Genomic DNA, 17845 nt, shown 5'->3' with positions numbered 1-17845 from the left:
GATTATGAATGAGTTGATGATGATGGTTTTGGAGCGGTGATAGCTCTCGGATGAACTTAAAAAGAGCGAGAAGATACTCCTTCAGGAACAGATATTAACTTTCCAAGATAGGAAAGAGAAAGGTAAAGTGAACGGTGGATCTTAGATAAGAACCATCCGGCATTGAATGTGAAATGAATGGAGGAGGACCTAGCAGATACTAGCAGCCACATCATCATTTTGTGACATACCCCCCTCTTGAAAGAATTGTTATCGCCCTCGATTACGCCTGCAAAACATACAGAGGCCATGAACCATTTCAGCAAACACTGACTCTAAGTACCGACGCACTAGACACGACATTTGTACAAAGACGACAGTCACATCACTGCACATGACACCACAGGACATCACATGACAAATCAATCACAAAAAAATTCATTCCAAATCTCAGACCATGACAGCGAGCAACGTATTTAGTAATTGCATCTAAATCCATCCCAGACCTCATTGATGTCGGATTAACTAATCCCATGTTGAGATCATGTCTATAGAGATTTTTGACTCAAGCATTGTCGTATGCGAGTAATCATTCGCCTCAAGCACTGTCGAGTGCGAGAAATCATTTTCGGGGATCCTAAGTTGAAGCACTTCTCTCATAAAGTCATTCAGTAGAATCTGTCAGCCCATAAGTATCCCTGAAACCCAAAGGTAAATTAGTGACTTTATTCCATCCAAGTAATTTGTGACAAAGGAGTGGAGTAACTCCCCTCTTGTGCACTCTCGCCCGCACCAGATTCTGATGTGTGGGAACTCTTGGAATAGCCACTGCCAGACCAAAAGCGTCAAGGTAAAGTTAGGCCGTACGGAATTGATGACGCCACATGCTGACGTGGCAGACTGTACGGACGCCCGTAATTTGCGATGCGGGCATGGAGATTGTACGGAATTCCGCTTTTTGTGCTGGCTGTTTTACTGGCAGATTTTGAGCCACTTGCTTTTGGGGACAGTTGTTTTTAAGTTTCACTACATTTGGGGGCTCTGCTTTTAGCATCCCTTTGTAGCAATAAAAAGAGCCCAAGGGCCTCAATTCTCAGAGCATCTGGACGCAGAGTCTGAGAGTTGAGGACCCGCGGGAGTTTGTACTTTGATTCTTGTTCACAGCGAGGATTCCATGGAGTTGATTCCACATATAAGTGCTCCAAAGCACATTATGTCTCCGCAAACGATGAGCAAGCTAGGCATGGAGGTGATTTTCACAGAGGATGCGTTGTCCATTCGGGATCGAGACTTCAGTAAGGAGGTTAGAGGGGGCATGATGGAGAATGGTCTCTACACGATCCATGCTCTTTATATGGTGACGCACTCCCAGAGGTGATTTATGGCATTACATGTTTGGCCATTTGAACATTCACGCTCTTCGCCATGCTTTTTGTGGGAAGTACTATGGTTATAGTTTCCTATGTTGAAGGCCAATGCGCGGGCACTTCTAAGGTTGAGTGCCCATTGAAGAAGTGGAAACACATGGCCTTGGCAAAGCAACAGCAGCCACAGCAACAACAATCTCTTAGGAACAACACTAGCAGTTGCAGGAGGCACAACCGGTACAATCGCAGCCACAGCAGCAACAGGAGCAGCAACAACCCCCAACGCACTCAGTAGCACCATCCCAGGTTCATAGCCCTGTGTCCCAATTCTCGGCGGCAATCATACCCTATCTCTCACCCGCAACAGCCTGATGGGTTGCACCGGGACACTAATACTCTTTATTCATTGTCCAATCCACTTATGAATTTCCTCCTGCCCATGTTGTAGATTGCCTTCGTTTCTCTTGTAAGTGAATGCTTGATGGGCTCAGATGTAGACAGGGCACAATCTCTAGTGCCAACGGGAATGTGAAATTCAATCCACAGTTGCTCGCCTTGAAATGCAAAAGACAGAGCTGACAAATCAAGTGGCAGATTTGCAAGAAACAATTGCATGCAGCGCTTGCAAAAGAGGCCGCTGTGCAGGCACGGAACAAAGTCCATGCGGCCCAAGATGCAATCGATATCGTAGCCACCCGGCACCAAGCTGCTTCCGCCCTACACCATGTATACATTGTTGGTGTTGCGGAGGGCGGTGTAAATTTCGATGGATCGAAATCCATGCCGCTCCAGATGCGGTCGACACCGTTGCCACCACCGAAGAAGCTATTGCACAATCTCTCATGAGGTCTTGCTGCGACACCGAGCTAATCGGGCCCTACACCATGAATACACTATTGCTGTTGCGAAGGGCACATTTAAAATTTGGATGATCTTGAAGAGATGGTTAATTCCATGACCTTAACGCTGCAATTGGCGGCGTGGAAGGTAGCCTTGTGCCCATTTTGCGAGCCGCCAATGCCTCTGTTACCACCTCCTCCTCCACTGCCACCTCCACCTCTTCCTATGAATCAAATGAAGCGATTCAAGAACCTCTTCTTTAAGACTGCTTTCTTTTTTTACCATTGCGCAACATCTCTTGGCCTTCATCTTCCTCCGTGCCCTCCTTGGTGGACCAAGGTTGATAACCTGTAGCGACTGCATTATCCGTGACACCTCCTTTTCTTGACATGCCGGACTTTGCTCTGCGGCTCCTGCAATTCTCTACACACCTATGCAACATGCTCTCGGTGCTCCTGTACGTGCACATCCAACCCTATGTGTACGTGGACAAGCTACTTCATGACATTTGTGCAATCAATAGTAGACCGCTCTCGCCATAGAGAGTGGGGCCTTCGAAGGAGGGTTTGACAACATTCTAGTGTTGTATTCTTCTCTCTCTATCTCTCAGTCTCAGCACCTTCATTCACAGTGTTTACCACTTGTTTGTGATCATTTGCACTCTCTCACTAAAGGAACGGAAGGCTCTCCCTTCCGTAGTTAAAAGGAACCCTTGAGCACAGTTCGGAGCACTCATCTTGAGCAAGTTCAACATTCACTTCCATTGCACCTTACAACTCCACTTTGAATTTAAAGAAAACAATGATATGATCAAAGAATGTGCCACATACTTCTTGTGCTCTATAAAAATCCGGTCCATCATCCTATTGAACGCTGTAGCTCCATTGGTAAGCCCAAACACCGTCACCAAAAACTTATTTCATCCAAAAAACATCCTAAACGTGGCTATCTTGAGGAGAGATCTTGATCTTATGGTACCCACCCTTTACATTGATCTACATCTATTGAGTGTATCATAAATCTTGTGTGTCAAAAACCTATTCTTGATGGTGATTTTAATAAGAGCTTAATAGTCTTCACCAAGTCCCACATTCTTTTGCACAAGTAGCACAGATGAACAAAAGGGAGAGGTAGAAAAACTTGGTTGGATCAAACCCTTGGCCAATAGGTCATTCACTTGGCTCGTGATCTCTTCTTGTGCCCATCTAACTTTTACAGAGCTTTGTTTGGAGGTGAACACCATGGAAATCGCGGTGAACAGCCCCCAATTGTGGTGAGCACTCGCAGGAGGGACACTATGTCAACAATTAGAGCTCCGTATGATTTCTTCTACTTAGCACTATCGACTCTCATACGTTTTGTTCACTTCGTAGTACTTGCTACCTTCTGCTGCTCACAAGCCACTACTTTACTACTTGTTACCTAGTCTTTGCAGGTTACTTATGTTTTTCCCCTCAATTAAGGTTTGTCCCTTGCTCATGTATGTCATGGAACAACTCATATAGCTTCTTTTTTGCATGATACTTCAGACTTCTCTATTTTGATCCCTGCCTTGGGCATTTTTCTTCAATCTTCTCCACTCTCAAGTCTCTAGGATCTACTTGCGCTATAATGTAGCTGATTACAGATTTAAAACAACAACTAAAGTTACAATTCATGGATATGTCTCTCTAGACTCTAGAATTTGGAGTTTGGGTGTTTTTGAATTACTCTCTGCACTTTAATGATATTCATGAGATATATAGCATGTTTTTCCTGTACTTTACAGTGACATAAGATATGTGCTGTATGGAATTTATAAAGGCCCAAACCTTACGCGCAAATTTCTGTGACTGAATACGTTTGTCATAAGGTTTCCATCACAGCTATGCTCCCATCTTAGGCTAATCTTCACTTTAGTTGGCGTTTAAAATCTCGCACGCAGTTGACAACCCCTCATAATTTACTTGCATTGAAAAACTGTAGTTACACATCTCATTCTAAAAACGCTTCTACTCGGATATGAATGGCGGTAGATCCATGCAAGCTCCCAACCTTCACCCCAGTAGGAAAACGATAAAACTTGCCTACTTCCTAGCCTTCTTCTCAGCCATAGGAAAGGAAGAGCCACACATGTATTCTGTTTCCATTTCACAAAACTTTAAGGTGCTCAATCAGCGGAGGGATGTTGGAAAAGCAGGTTCAAACGTCCTGCTGCCTGCACGTTCTATCAACGAAACTGTAGGCAGGCACAAAGCTAAAATGCCCAAATTCAATGTTTGTCATAATGGCTAGAAACACGCCTGCACAACTCGAAAAAGAAGAAAAATGTGCGTTGCCGATGGGCATTCATGCAGAACTCCAGTTGAATAGCCATTAAGCGTCTGGTAAGACAAGAAGGAAAGTACAGGAAACTTGCTTTACTAGATGGGATCGCAGCTGTTAGATAATAATTTTACAAGTAGACAGCACGCAGACACCCCATACACATGCGAAGGCGTTAAAAACATTAGCCTACCGCAATAGATTTGGAAACATTCTCGGCGCCAAGGTGAATGCAGCCCGTGTTCGACATGCTTCGCAGCTCCCTCACGATAGGCTAGCTGTGGAGAGAGAGAAAGGGCGAGAAGCAGCGTGAAAGAAATCTTTCACTGGCACTCCCTTTATTTTTCATGAGTATGTAGTACTGGTAGGTTCATCATTATTTTATTCATATGAATCTATGCAGATTCCTCTAATAGCGAGACATACTACTACAAATAATCCTCTAGGAGCACCACCGGTTAAAATGATAAAGCCGTTTCGATGCAGACGACGGACTCCAACTCACGACCAGACGAGCGCAGAAGCATTTGGCCTAAGCTAGATCGCCTCCAGCAACTCGGTGCCGTATCAATAGTTTTTTCGATACAATATTTTTCATAGGTCTCTGCCCCTTCGTCACTACCTGCTCTGCGCCACCTGGAGTGCCCCCCGCCGTGCGTTTCCTGCACGTTGGTCTACATCGCAAGTGTCACCTTTCTCGCATGATGCACCCTTCATTTTTGTTTTCTCACACTGCCAATGCAGAATCGCTGTTGATTCACCACTTTCTTTCTTTTTTTGAAATCGTTCGCACATACTCACACTATATCTCTCATTTCTCTATTCTTCCTTTAGAATGTCTTTATGTATGCATGTAAGTATGTACCTAAGTGTGTATGTAAATATATGTATATATATGTGAGTGTGTGTGTATATATGTGTGTGTGTGTGTGTTTATCTTTATACATCTCCTCACGACACACATCACATTTTCTCTCTCCCCCCCCCCCCTTTGTTGTTGTCATCCCTCACCACCCCCACCCCACATCTCTCTCTCTCTCTCTCTCTCTCTCTCTCTCTCTCTCTCTCTCTCTCTCTCTCTCTCTCGCACGCGCGCGTATCGCATAGGTCATGTTGGCCTCTATGTTTGCTTTGAGAGGGGGGGGGGGGGGGGGGGGGGGGGGGGGGGGGGGGGGAGATATATGTTATATGCTACTCATAGGTTTAAGAATGTGGTAATCAAATAGGTTTCTGAGGAGCTCTATAGTAGAGCATTGGTCATTAGAAGTGTCGGACACAACTAATATGACTTCCAGAGACATAGGGCCCTCACATAGGTATGGTGTATAAGTAAAATCAATTGGGTTGATTCATACGATCGAGAGAGTAATGAAAGCTCGCTCTCTCTCTCTAACATGTACTTTGTAAATCAATAATAAATCAAGATTTACTTGCATGAAATTAAACTCAATGAAGTTACCGTAAAGTAATGTATCTACTCTACAACATATTGCATTACAACATCGTCTCCTCGATTGAACCATAATTAATGGCTTTTTCTCAAACCATAATTAATATCAAACAAGGAGTGTGTGTGTGTGTGTGAGTGTGGAGAGAGAGAGAGAGAGAGAGAGAGAGAGAGAGAGGAGTACATTCCAAGATGTATGTCAAGCTACATAAATGACAAAGACTAAGAAAAAATATGTCGTCGTCATCAATAAAATAAGCTCCTAGAAGCATACGTTGTGTTTGCACTATCCAGGGTCCACTATGATGCACACTTCACACAAGGCATCGGGGAGGGTGACCCAAAAACGAGAAGTTATACAAAGTTGCAATGCTGGAGAAATTATAGGCTTTAACTTGAACGAATCCTCTCCTCTTTAAGTGTATAGGCGCTTGAAAGCACTCATGTAGCAGAAGCAGGTTGTGAGAAAGCTTCCCAGTTTGCTTCTATTTAATTGGAACACAATATATACTATAAGCATCATGTAATGTTTTCGTGGGAGAAGGAGTGACTAAAGGTATAGAGTTGTGGAGGGTCCTTTTCTTGCTATCCTTTACAAATTATCCTTATGCAAACCTCCTTAACATGAGAATCTCTTCAGTCCACAGAACTCTTTTGTTCAGTACACTAGCACCATTTGCATCTTAAGTCCAAGAACCCTTTCAAAGGCAAGGGGAAAACTCCTTAATGTATGCAAGAAATGGACACATTTTTGCAGGCATTAGGGTACGATGTATTGAATCCCTCGATCATAGGAATGGTTTTATTGCACACAAAAGAACGGGGGGGGGGAGAGAGAGAGAGAGAGAGAGAGAGAGAGAGAGAGAGAGAGAGAGAGAGAGTCCATCAAGTGCCTACAAAACAAAAGGCACGTGGTGATACCTAGAGGGGTGTCAAAGGTGGTAGTTGTAGTCACCTAGCACTCCTCTTGGAGGGAGTTGGCTTTGCCTTTATAGATTTTATGCCTATTTGTGTGTGCAAGCAGTGCTGGAAAGGCATAACGATAGAGATTTTTGCATTGAAAACTACTTAACAAGTAGAATAACACCACAAATGCTTGTCTGCCTTAGCAACACAATTTGTTGGCAAGGGTAGTCTCAAATTGTGGAGCATTGATTAACGTCCATATTGAGCATCACCTACCACCAACTTACTGAAAGGCCTAGGGTCTTATTGCATGCTCATCTCCACCAAGTTGTACTCCTTTTATAGGCCCTTGGCCCTCCTACAAGACCCCTTTGCATGCATGGGTAGTTTAGGTCCCTCTCTGGTCCTACCATAGGCCTAACATTACTTTCCCCATGGAGAAGCATTTTCGTCATCAAAAACAAAAGTGGAAAAGTTTCTTGAAGACAGTAATGTATTCCAGAGTGGCATCTCCCTCAGGTCCAGCTATCCACTTGATCAATACCATGATAGTCAAGATATTGTGCATCTTCATACGGTTCAGTAGGAGGATCAATGAAACCAACAACAAAATATTGGTCGTCTACATTGTTGTCCCTTTGTAAACGTTTTCTAAAATGGCTTATATCTAAATTCAGATGGATGCAATAGTGTGTAGACTCGATTCATAACTCACTTGTATTTTTAACGAGTTACCACAATCAAGAGGTAACTAAATGAATGACCAATTTTTAGACTTTTTGAAGGTGTTGGAACACATAAAAATACCTCTTCTAAACTTTTTGTGAAAGTGTCTTGTCGATGGGGATTCTTTTTTGGCGAGCATTTTCTAGCAAACACGTTTTGGAATCTGATAAACGGATTCCAAAAGGGTGAGAGAGAGATAGATAGAGAGAGAGAGAGAGAGAGAGAGAGAGAGAGAGAGAGAGAGAGGAGGATGGGAGGAGAGAGAATGCATTCCACAAAGACCTATCTGAGTTGTTTCCATGTGTATCCCACTCACTTTCACCCTCTTCATTTGGAATCATGCGAGTAGATTCCAAAATGATTTTAGAGATAATTAGAGAGAGGAGGATGGGAGAAGAGGGAATGCATTTCACAAAGACCTATCGCATCTTTTTTCATGCATATCTCACTCTCTTTCACCCTCTTCATTGAGAGAAAATGGGATAGACAGAGAGACAATAAAGCATGTGGACATACCTTGGATAAAATAAAAATAGATCTTATGAGACATATCCAAACTTTTCAATTCTTTCAAAACACTCCATGCCTTACCCATTGTACAATTTGATCAAAATATCAAAAAGATGAACATTCATTTTTCATAGGAAACATTAAATTTCATATCAATGTAGTACATAGGACATCACTATATATGTTGCCCCCAATCGCTCAAAAGCCCTTGTTTAGTAGTGATGCTCTCTTATACGGGCAAGAAATTATTCACCACGCACCCTATCTACTCCTTTAGTTTCTCTTCATTCGTCTCTATGATGATTCCAATTGTCTTCCACTAAGTGATGGAGAATTTACCCTTTTTGTTTAAGCTTTGCAACGAGCGCATTTTGAGCTCCGTACGCATTCGATAAAGGCCATACATTTCCACTGTTGTATTGACAGCCTCCTTGAACCATTGCTTTCCATATATTGCTTCTCCGTTTGGGATGGCCTCCAAGGCATCCCAAGCAGATTTGATGGACATCTCAAGATCCTCAGACATTATGGAGAGGGAGTAGTGCACAACGTTAGTTTTTAAGTGGTGAACAAAAGAAGATATGAAAACAAAGCTATTTTATAGCATTTGAGAGGCTATTAAATTAATATTTAATTGAATAGATGATTGATTTGACACCTCAATAGTCTCATTCCTTACCACACTATGTAAAATAAATATTTCTAAACAATGCTTTGTACAAGTGAGCCAAACAAAAAACACATATTCAAAAAACCTTCATGGATGGAATTCTAACATGGCAAAGACATTGAGGAGCGATAACAAAGAGGTAACTCTTTGTTGAGTGTATTGAAGACTTGGACATCACCAATAATTGGTTGGTGGATAAACATATTCCCGCTCTGGCTTAAGCTTAAGACACACAATTGAAGTAGATGTGCTTACATGCAAGATACCGTTCTCTTGTGTGCAAAACGATTTTGAAAATCCGGGCATGTACAAGTTGGATCTTTGCAAATTTGAGCCACATGATTAGGTTCTCCATGTGATTCAACCTTGAAAACTTTGTTCACTTTTCACTCTGAAAAAATCTTTTGCCACCCTTGCTTTCAAAGCTAGAGACGAAGCAATTTTGTGACTTCCCTCCAATGAGATTGTGCTACAGTACTTTGTTCGCACCCCATCTCAAGTGTCGGAAGGACAGTTCTGCATGGGATTATGTGATGACCCCATCGCATTCTCATTGGCACTCAGAGTCCCCAAAATATCTAGAGCACACTCCCCTATAGCTTGTTCCACTCGATGCCCACATCATACAATTTTTGTGTCTCCTCCAGAGAAAGGTTTTTGCCAAATTTCATTGGCCAAATAGTCAGTACTGCCCCATGTTGTGTGTCAATATTTATATTAAAATATGACGATTCAAAATGTGCTCGAGACAAAACCAAAAGCATTGACAAACCATTTCCTTTGAATGTTTGCGATATACTTTGAAAGAGGGAGAAGGAGCTCCCACACTAGAACTTGCAATGAACCTGCCACACCTTCTCTCCTCGCTAGGCATTTCACTACAAGTCACTTTGTTGCGAGTCTTATCGTAGCCCGAGCGAGATTTTTTGAGCAAGATAAAACCGGAGCAAAGATCTAAATGGAATGGACCCATGTTGTGCTATGTGGTAAGGCGAGCATAGAGACCATGGCAAAGTGAGCATGCTTGATCTCTACTAGTTGTAACCTCTCCAACTTAGAGTAGTCACAAATGTGCTTTCCATTCTTCAATTCACTAGCAAACACAAGAGGGTCAAAGAACTTGCCACCGGGGTATCCTTGGAGACCTATGACATTTGCAAAAAAAAAATGATGTGTAAGACCAAGGGGTAGCCCCCTCAACATATTGGGAACCAGTGTCAAAGAAGTCAACTTGTCTCTTGCTCTCAACCCATTGCATCAACAACAATTGAGTACCCAACAACATTCCAAAAGAGAATGGAGAAACTGCTCTAGTTTGAGATCCAACTTGGAACCAGGGGACTCCATTCCATGCTTGCCCCACAAAGATTACCATGACCCCTAGCATATGTATCCTTTCAAGTCGGAGGGGATCAAATCCATAGTTAGCGACGAGAGGTGATCTATCAAGCCATTCAAGATTGACAAGGTTGCCACCTCCCTTAACCCTAGGAAGCCACAACTTCTTACCGGAGGAGGGTCGAGCAGAGACCTTCTTGTTGGCCATACTTATAAGGTGAGATCCATTGAAAGGGGTGAAGGAGAGGGAGGGACAGGACTCCAAGGAGAAGTTGTTGATGAAGAGGGCATGCACATGGCAACATTGTGCAAAGAAGAGATGGATGAAGAGCTTGCTACAACGGCCACCATAGCTACACATAGAAGCAAGCTTGCCAGCTAGCTTTCCTCACTCTTTCACTTGCAATCAAACTTTTGTGTGTGTGTGTGTGTGTGTGTGTTGCATGTGCCTATACTTTGCTAATGAAGCATGTAAAAAAAAGTGGGCACACCTATGAGCACACACCGGCATGTGCTCCTCTTTGGAATCCTAGAATTCAAAAGACCACTCTCTGCGTTTCCCCGCCCTGACTCTCTCTGGGCCCGCCTATGATGTCCATGCACCTCTCGACCTTGGCCCTTGCTACTGGCTGAAGGAGAATGGAATGGCTCTCTCTTTCTATGTGCCATCTACTCTCTACTCTCCCCTCTCTGTGATTGCCATCTCCCTATTCAGCTCTTGCAAGGACATCAACACGCACACACTTCCTCACAAGAAGACATCCAGCCTATCATTTCTTTGTCTCTCCCGTGGTATCCCTACGTGGAAGGACACAACAAGGAAGCCTCCTATCTCTCTATCTTGGCACGAATATAAAAATGGGCGCCTTCACTCGAGCCCTTCAGATGATCATGAGAGAGAGAGAGAGAGAGAGAGAAACACGCGACATATCTCTCTTTGTCCTTGCGCCCAATCTTGACACATCGTAGACCCAAAGGTCTCTGGAGTCTCTCTCTTTTTTGTTCGATTTGGTTGCACCTCTCTTTCTAGAAGTCTCTCTCTCTCTCTCTCTCTCTCTCTCTCTCTCTCTCTCTCTCTCTCTCTCTTTCCACATCTTTTACTTCAATTTTTAGAGGGTATATTTTGAGATACCCTCTACTAAAGCAACTCAAAAAACTTTTGTGGCTCCTACTTCAAGCTTGAGCCTGGGTGCAAAGACAATATAGTAACATCATTGATTGAGCTTGGGGGACATATGCAGGATTCATTGAGTAGGGTTTTGTCGACAGAAGATATTGGCGTAAACACAAATAACATGCATGGAATCTTGGTATAGGGGGGAATTGGCTACAACCTATGGTGAGGGAATCAAGGCTATCGGAGCCTCGTTGTGAGGCGGAGGGGTTTTAGGAATTCCATGCAAAGGATTGGACATCATAGATTACGGTTGTCTGTGGAGGCGAAGAGGGGGTGCGCAAACAGGTGGGGGAGCGCAAGCTGGTGAAGGGGGGGAAGGGGGGGTGATATTTCTTTCAATATAATAATTACATAGTTTACCTTTTTTAGACTTGGGTTTGCTCAAAAAATCTTGTTCGTTGTCTTAAATTGCTTGATCTTGCTCGGTTTCTTCTTTGCTTGAAAAATTTTGCTCGGTGTATGGGACCTTTGTAGGTGTGTCGAATAGCCCACATTTCTTCATTGATTTTGATTTCCTTCACCATAAACCCTCCCCTTCTTTCCTCTTAAGAGGTGTGTTTGACATCCCTTCACTTGTAAAAATTTATCTTCCTTGGCCCACCTGGCCGACGGTCCTTTGTGATTGAATTATACTCTTGTCAATGAGTTGACTCATCCTCAATATTAATCCCCATTGTTGGCAACCTCTTCTTTCAAGAAGTTTCCTTGTTGCCCATTAGAGTCAAGGGAACCTTGTAGCACGGTGTTCCCTTGGTAGCTTCATTCACAAGGTGTGTAACATAAGATGGTCGATTACTAAGCCGCTCGGCAAGCCTTTGTAAGGACAGGCCCTTTCCTAAATGTTTTCCCTGTAAGCATGAAATAGCTTTTGTGTTGTACAAAAGTGCATTAGCTAGGTCGGTGATGTATGCATTGTACAATGATATCCGCCTTTTGAATCCCTCTCGTGCCAGCCAACTCCCATGTTTTCTTTTAGCAAGATTTGTGAGTGTCCATGCTATTTTTAATGGATGTCATGATGCTATCCCAATGGGCAATGCACACCTTCCACCAGCTTAGCCATGAATCCATTTATCAAAGGTAGTTTCCACCATTGTTGTATCAATCGATCTTTGACGACAACTGCCTCCTTGGATGGTGCTTGTCCCCACTTTTCACACATTTCTATGTGTGTGCTTGTGACAATGCTACTATGCACTTCATCGTGTATTGATTCGTGCTTTGCTTCCAATGAAATAGGTAGGAATGATCTCGACACTTTATCACATTTTCCTTACCACCATTGAACACATGGCGCATTGCATCCCAATTTTCTTACGCTTCATTTGCCATGAATCAAAAGAAATTTGTGTGTTCACACCCATGTTTGACTAATGTGTCATTGAGAAATTCCCCAAAGAGGCATTGTGAGTCCACGTCCTTTTCCTTAATTTCGCATGTGGATATAGTGAGCAAGTCTTACATGCTATCCCACAAAGGAATAAAAATCAATTTCTTGCAAAACAATGCAATATGTAGTAACACATAGTATTAAAAAAACATGCCTTGGATCATATACATGGCATGCCATTGTTACCCAATATGTGACCCATCTAGTGTGATCAAATTGGACCCTAGCGCACTATAGCTCTCTTGTTCTATTTCACCTCATGTGGTTCACGAAATCGATGCCTGATGATGGACCCACTGCGGACATTTTGAAAACAAAGCACTTCTCCTCTTCCTTACCCAGCCCTAAAAGTTGGATACCTTGCAAGACGTCATAAGTGCAATCTCTTTTCAACTTCAGAAGTGCATCGCGATACCAAATGATTCTTTAGTTGGGGCCACTATGCATTGAAGAATCAAATTGTCAAAACCTAATGGATAAATTCAATGAAAGGAGCATTACAAACATATTGCTTCTACATAACATAAATTACATTTTGAAAAAAAAAACTACTACACTTACTTGCTAGTTGTCTTGCACCAAGGGACCCGGCATGTATCATTGGATTGAAGAATAATCATCGAAACTATTTCTTTTGCCACACACACTTGGACTTTCTTAGTGCCCACTTGTCAACAACAAGTACTCGTTACACCATTTTCTTGGTTTTTTCTGTGAGAGATTTTGATGCGCCATCGTGAATTTTGTGGGAGTGCATGCCTCAACGAATTAACAACCTACTGCATGTCTCATCCGATGCCATCACATAATACACAAAAAATTCACAAGTTCCAATGCGCAACATTGGAACAAAAGTGGCATGCTACTTTGCCTGATGAAGTGTCACACACCTTGTCGAGTGTCGGTGCTCTCAATAAACTACCGCGAAATGTGCAAAATTAATATACCCATAGTTTGGAAGTTTGGGGCAAACCTCATTGATGCATTTCAAAGAACCAACACATTGGCTTTGTTGTGCAACCCTAGAGAAGACTATGTTTGAAGTTTGTGGCTTTGTGAAGAGATGAGGGGCATATCGATGTTCCATTGAGTCCATTGCATGAACTTCTCCCTTGGTCGATGGGAACAACAAAATGACATTGCCATTGTAAGTGTTGGGAATATCTATCAATTTTGGATATGATCTTTGTTAAGGTGTTCTTATTTGATGAGGACCTCAAAATATCCACAAAACTAGTTTCACATGTTGTGAATAATGAAGCTTGCAAACAATCTTGGGCCGACACATGTTTCCCATTGGGGGTGCTTAAATCAATGAATTTTGCCATGCTTAGTTCACAAACTAAAGGGGTGCTGGCAAAAAGGCACTTAGGAGATGATGGCTCTGCGATGTTAACTTTGTAAACACCAAACAAGTGCTCCTCCAAAACGTACCCACCTTCTCCAAGATGATTGACTATATGCTCCAGAGGCACATATATTTGCTATGTTCCAATATCAATAATAGCATTTAGAGAATATAAAGTTGAGAGGAGAAGCTTGATCAATCAAGAAAATTTCAAGTATAATAACTTTCCCATCAGAAAATGGAAAAGATTGAATGAAAGCAGGGAAGTTGAGAGTACAAGCCATAAGAGAGAATGTTTAGCAAAAAGTTGTTTAGTAAATAGAGAGTACTATTGTCATTAAAACTAATATCTAACCAACCCAAATGATTTTCTCATATTAAACTGATCACTTAATTAGGGTTAAGGTATTGAGACGTGCTTATAGATGGATCTCAACACGGGGCCAATGGTAAAGGGGCCCAAATGAGAGATGGACTATCAAAGAGAAAAGCTAACCAATGGAGCATAAGACCTTAGGGTTAGCTGCATTGAAGACCTCCAATAGTTAGTGTAAAAGTCCTTTGACCTAAGGTAAGCTTGAGGTGGGAACCCGACCCAGGCTTAAAGTGCTTGAGGTGCTTGAGGATTGAGGTGCTTGAGATGCTTGAGGTGCTTGATGATTGAGATGCTTGAGGTGCTTGTCATGCGTGAGATGCTAGGGCTGCACTTGACGTGAGAACCCAACCCAAGCTTAAAGTGCTTAAGGGCCAAGTTTGTGGTGGGAACTGGGCCTATGTATGAGGGTCTTGAGGTGTCAAAAGGTCAAAATTCAATCCCTACAAGGAGGGGGAGAGCCCTACAAGAGGGGAGATGAGAGAGAACAACCACACACTCACACAAGGCATGCATTGTTCAAAGAAAGCAAAAGGGACACTTGTCAAGTTCCTCCTCGTGTTGCCCCCATGGTGTGCCTGAATCCTATTGGTTGGCCACCCAAGGGGTCCAATGATAATTTAGGAGATTTAATTAATTGATTTTGCATTTATCAAGTTCTCTCTCTCAAAAGGGAAAGGGGGACACTTGTCTCAAGGCTACCCTTGTTGCTTGTAATGCCTCTTGCTTGTGATTGACTAGGCCTGGAGGGGTCCAATGAGCTTCAAGCATGAGCTACAAGGGGGGGTCGACCCAAGCAAGCTAGGGGGTTGCTTAGGGGGTATACTCACCCACACACACTCACAAACACTCTCATTGTGTGCTATGCAAAGTGCAAGAGCTCCATCTCCTTGTCCAAGCTCCTTGAGAAGTTGAGAGCCTACACCAACACTCTTGGCTATATAGTGCAAATCCAACCAAGAGCCATGCTTCAATGCTTAAGCTTGCCATCTCCTTCTTCTTCATTACTATGCTATTATGTATGCTAGCAAGAAGAGTTATGATAAGTGAGGAGTTAATTCTTTCTCCTATGAAATGTTTCTTCTTCCTCTTCCCTACCCTCATTCCCTGCTAGCTCTCTCCACCTTCAAAGGTGTTTGAGGTCTTGGGACTGAGGCTTGGGATAGTTAAAGCTTTCTTCAAGTTTATGTTATGCTTGTGATGCACGAAGCTTTCCATCTTCATTGCATCACCTAGGTCACAAGGAACACAAAGATTGTATTGTAACAAGTCTCTCTTAATGGGAGAAATCATAATACAAATGCCTATTGGAGGGGGGACCGGCTCCACATAAATCCAGTCCTCAACTGTTGTCATGTTCTCTAAATTCTCTCTCTTGCAAAAGTATTGTTCATGCCAAGTTAACTAATTGCTATGATTATGTTGCTATCTTCAATCATGTTCACCCGCTATGCTCACAAAGTCATTTCTCAAAAGTACTCTCATTAATTTCCGCTACTCTCAAGTTAAATAGGCCAATTCCATTACAACTATAGCATAAGTTCCTCTTGAAATTAAAAGAGATTAAGCTTATATAATAAGTAAAAATAAGTAGTCATTAGAATTAATTAAATAATAAAATTTGAACAAAAAATTAATACTTTTTAATTTTTTAAATAAAAATTATCTCTCTCACTCGCTCCCTAATCCACGCGTTTCTCTCTCTACTTTATTTATATATTCTTCTCTCCCTCTCCCTACTCCTCCATCTCTCTCTCTCTCTCTCTCTCTCTCTCTCTCTCTCTCTCTCTGTGCACTTCCTCTCTCACTCCCCCCTCCATCGCTCTCTCTCTCTCTCTCTCTCTCTCTCTCTCTCTCTCTCTCTCTCTCTCTCTCTCTCTCTCTCACAAACACACACACACACGGTTGTCCACTCGGACGGCACCCATCTATGGACGGTTCCTTTTGTGTGGCATGCCATGTGGGCATGCCTTCCACATGGATTGCCCCTTGATGGGTGTCGCCCGCGTGCCATGCCATAGGGCCGACCCATGGACTGCACAAGCGTAGCCCGTAGCCACGTGGATTGCCTTGCTCGATCAATGGTCAACCAACCATTAGGGGGAACGTCCCCTATAAAAGGGGGCTTCCACCCCCATTTCCCACTTTCTCTCAAGAGGCTCTCTCCCTCACTCTCACACTCTCTTGCACGCTCTAACCCCCCTCCATTCCCCTCTACTCCTCCCTCCCACCCTCCTTCCATTCCCTTCTACCTCTCCCTCCTTCCCTTCTTCCCATTCTCTCTTGCCATCCCTCCCATCCACCCACCCTTTATCACTCTTTCTCTCACATGTCCATTCTCTCCCTCTATTTCTACTTCTACCTCTCTAGTCTCTCTCACCTACCCTTTCTCTCCCTCTTTCGCCATCTCCTTCACCCACCCTTCCCTCTCTACCTTTATCTTCCACACCCACCTTCTACCATTCTCTCTCTCTCTCTCTCTCTCTCTCTCTCTCTCTCTCTCTCTCTCTCTCTCTCTCTACCTTGCACATTCTCACTCCCTCATTCTTACTTTCATTGCAAAAAAAGAACCAATTCTTACAAGGTTTCTAAAGGAGTCGACCGTCAATAAGAAATTCAAATCAACATGACTCAAGAAAGTGGTTTGTCGCAAGCAACGCCATCTGCAATTGTTGGGTCTATGCTGACGGTTGCACACGTAGCTCCATTGATGGGCGCAATCACAATGGTGACCATAGAGCCACAAAATACTGGTAATGATCAATTAAGTGATCTCTTTGGATCCGTGGTTGATGCTCACATTTATCGAGGTGGATTGATGCACATATTGTGCCATACAATCACCTCGTGTCAAGAGTTTGTCTTTGTTATCTTTTAACCAATCTAGCCATTAGAATGAACAATGATTGTGTGGTAGAATTCACAACTTCTGTAGCTGGAAGAGGCTATCAACCTACAATGACACGTTTTATCATGTCCAAAGCTTTCCCTGGGCAAGATCTTGTACCTTTGGATAAGCGTGGCATTTATGGGAGAGAGTCGGTGATGTCTGCCACCTTCAATGATCAAATTTAACCCTTTCCTGACCTCAACCATGTGGAAGAGAAAATGTTTGTTGTGTGAGATGGAAATTATCAACTTCACACATGGAAATATTGGGCATTGTATGAGCGGTTAGATGAATTTTGAACCCCAAAAATTGAGTGCACGCTAGTGAAGTTTGACCCTCATTAGCTAGCAGAGTTTCTATTAGTACTTTGCATGATCAACAAGTAAGGTTCTTTACATTATCTTTGCTAACGAACTTGAATTTTAAATGTTCACTAAATTGTTACTAAAAAAATTAGGGTTACACGAGTTCACGTGCTTTACACCACTGTCCACGACATCTTCGTGATGTTGCGGACACATTGTCCTTGTTGGACATGTTTAATGAGGAGGACATGGAAAACGTTGAGAGGGCACTTCAT

The 17845-nt window shown here is 42.9% G+C and overlaps 1 protein-coding gene and 1 pseudogene across 7 annotated transcripts in view; both read right to left on the bottom strand.

Annotated features, from left to right (window-relative positions):
- Positions 1–4840, bottom strand: part of LOC147458624 (dihydroneopterin aldolase 1-like) — a 41893-nt gene extending 37053 nt beyond the window's left edge. For 5 of the 7 annotated variants that reach the window (XR_015187764.1, XR_015187765.1, XR_015187766.1 and 2 more), the window contains exon 1: positions 4684–4840. Coding sequence is in view for 2 of the 7 variants with exons in the window: in XM_086510090.1 (XP_086366216.1) it covers positions 4684–4740 (57 nt within the window). In the remaining 5 variants the exon portion in view is untranslated. The remainder of the gene's footprint in view (positions 1–4683) is intronic. The other 2 variants (XM_086510090.1, XM_086510091.1) reach the window with 2 other exon arrangements.
- A 4863-nt stretch (positions 4841–9703) lies between these two features.
- LOC147458623 (chlorophyll a-b binding protein CP24 10A, chloroplastic pseudogene) lies at positions 9704–10438 on the bottom strand (annotated as a pseudogene).
- Positions 10439–17845: the final 7407 nt, after the last annotated feature.

The sequence above is a fragment of the Adiantum capillus-veneris genome, chromosome 4 (assembly GCF_014529385.1).
Source record: "Adiantum capillus-veneris isolate H3 chromosome 4, ASM1452938v2, whole genome shotgun sequence".
NCBI lineage: Eukaryota > Viridiplantae > Streptophyta > Polypodiopsida > Polypodiales > Pteridaceae > Adiantum > Adiantum capillus-veneris.
The sequence above is the reverse complement of the archived record's forward strand: the minus strand, read 5'-3'. Positions and strand labels throughout refer to the sequence as shown.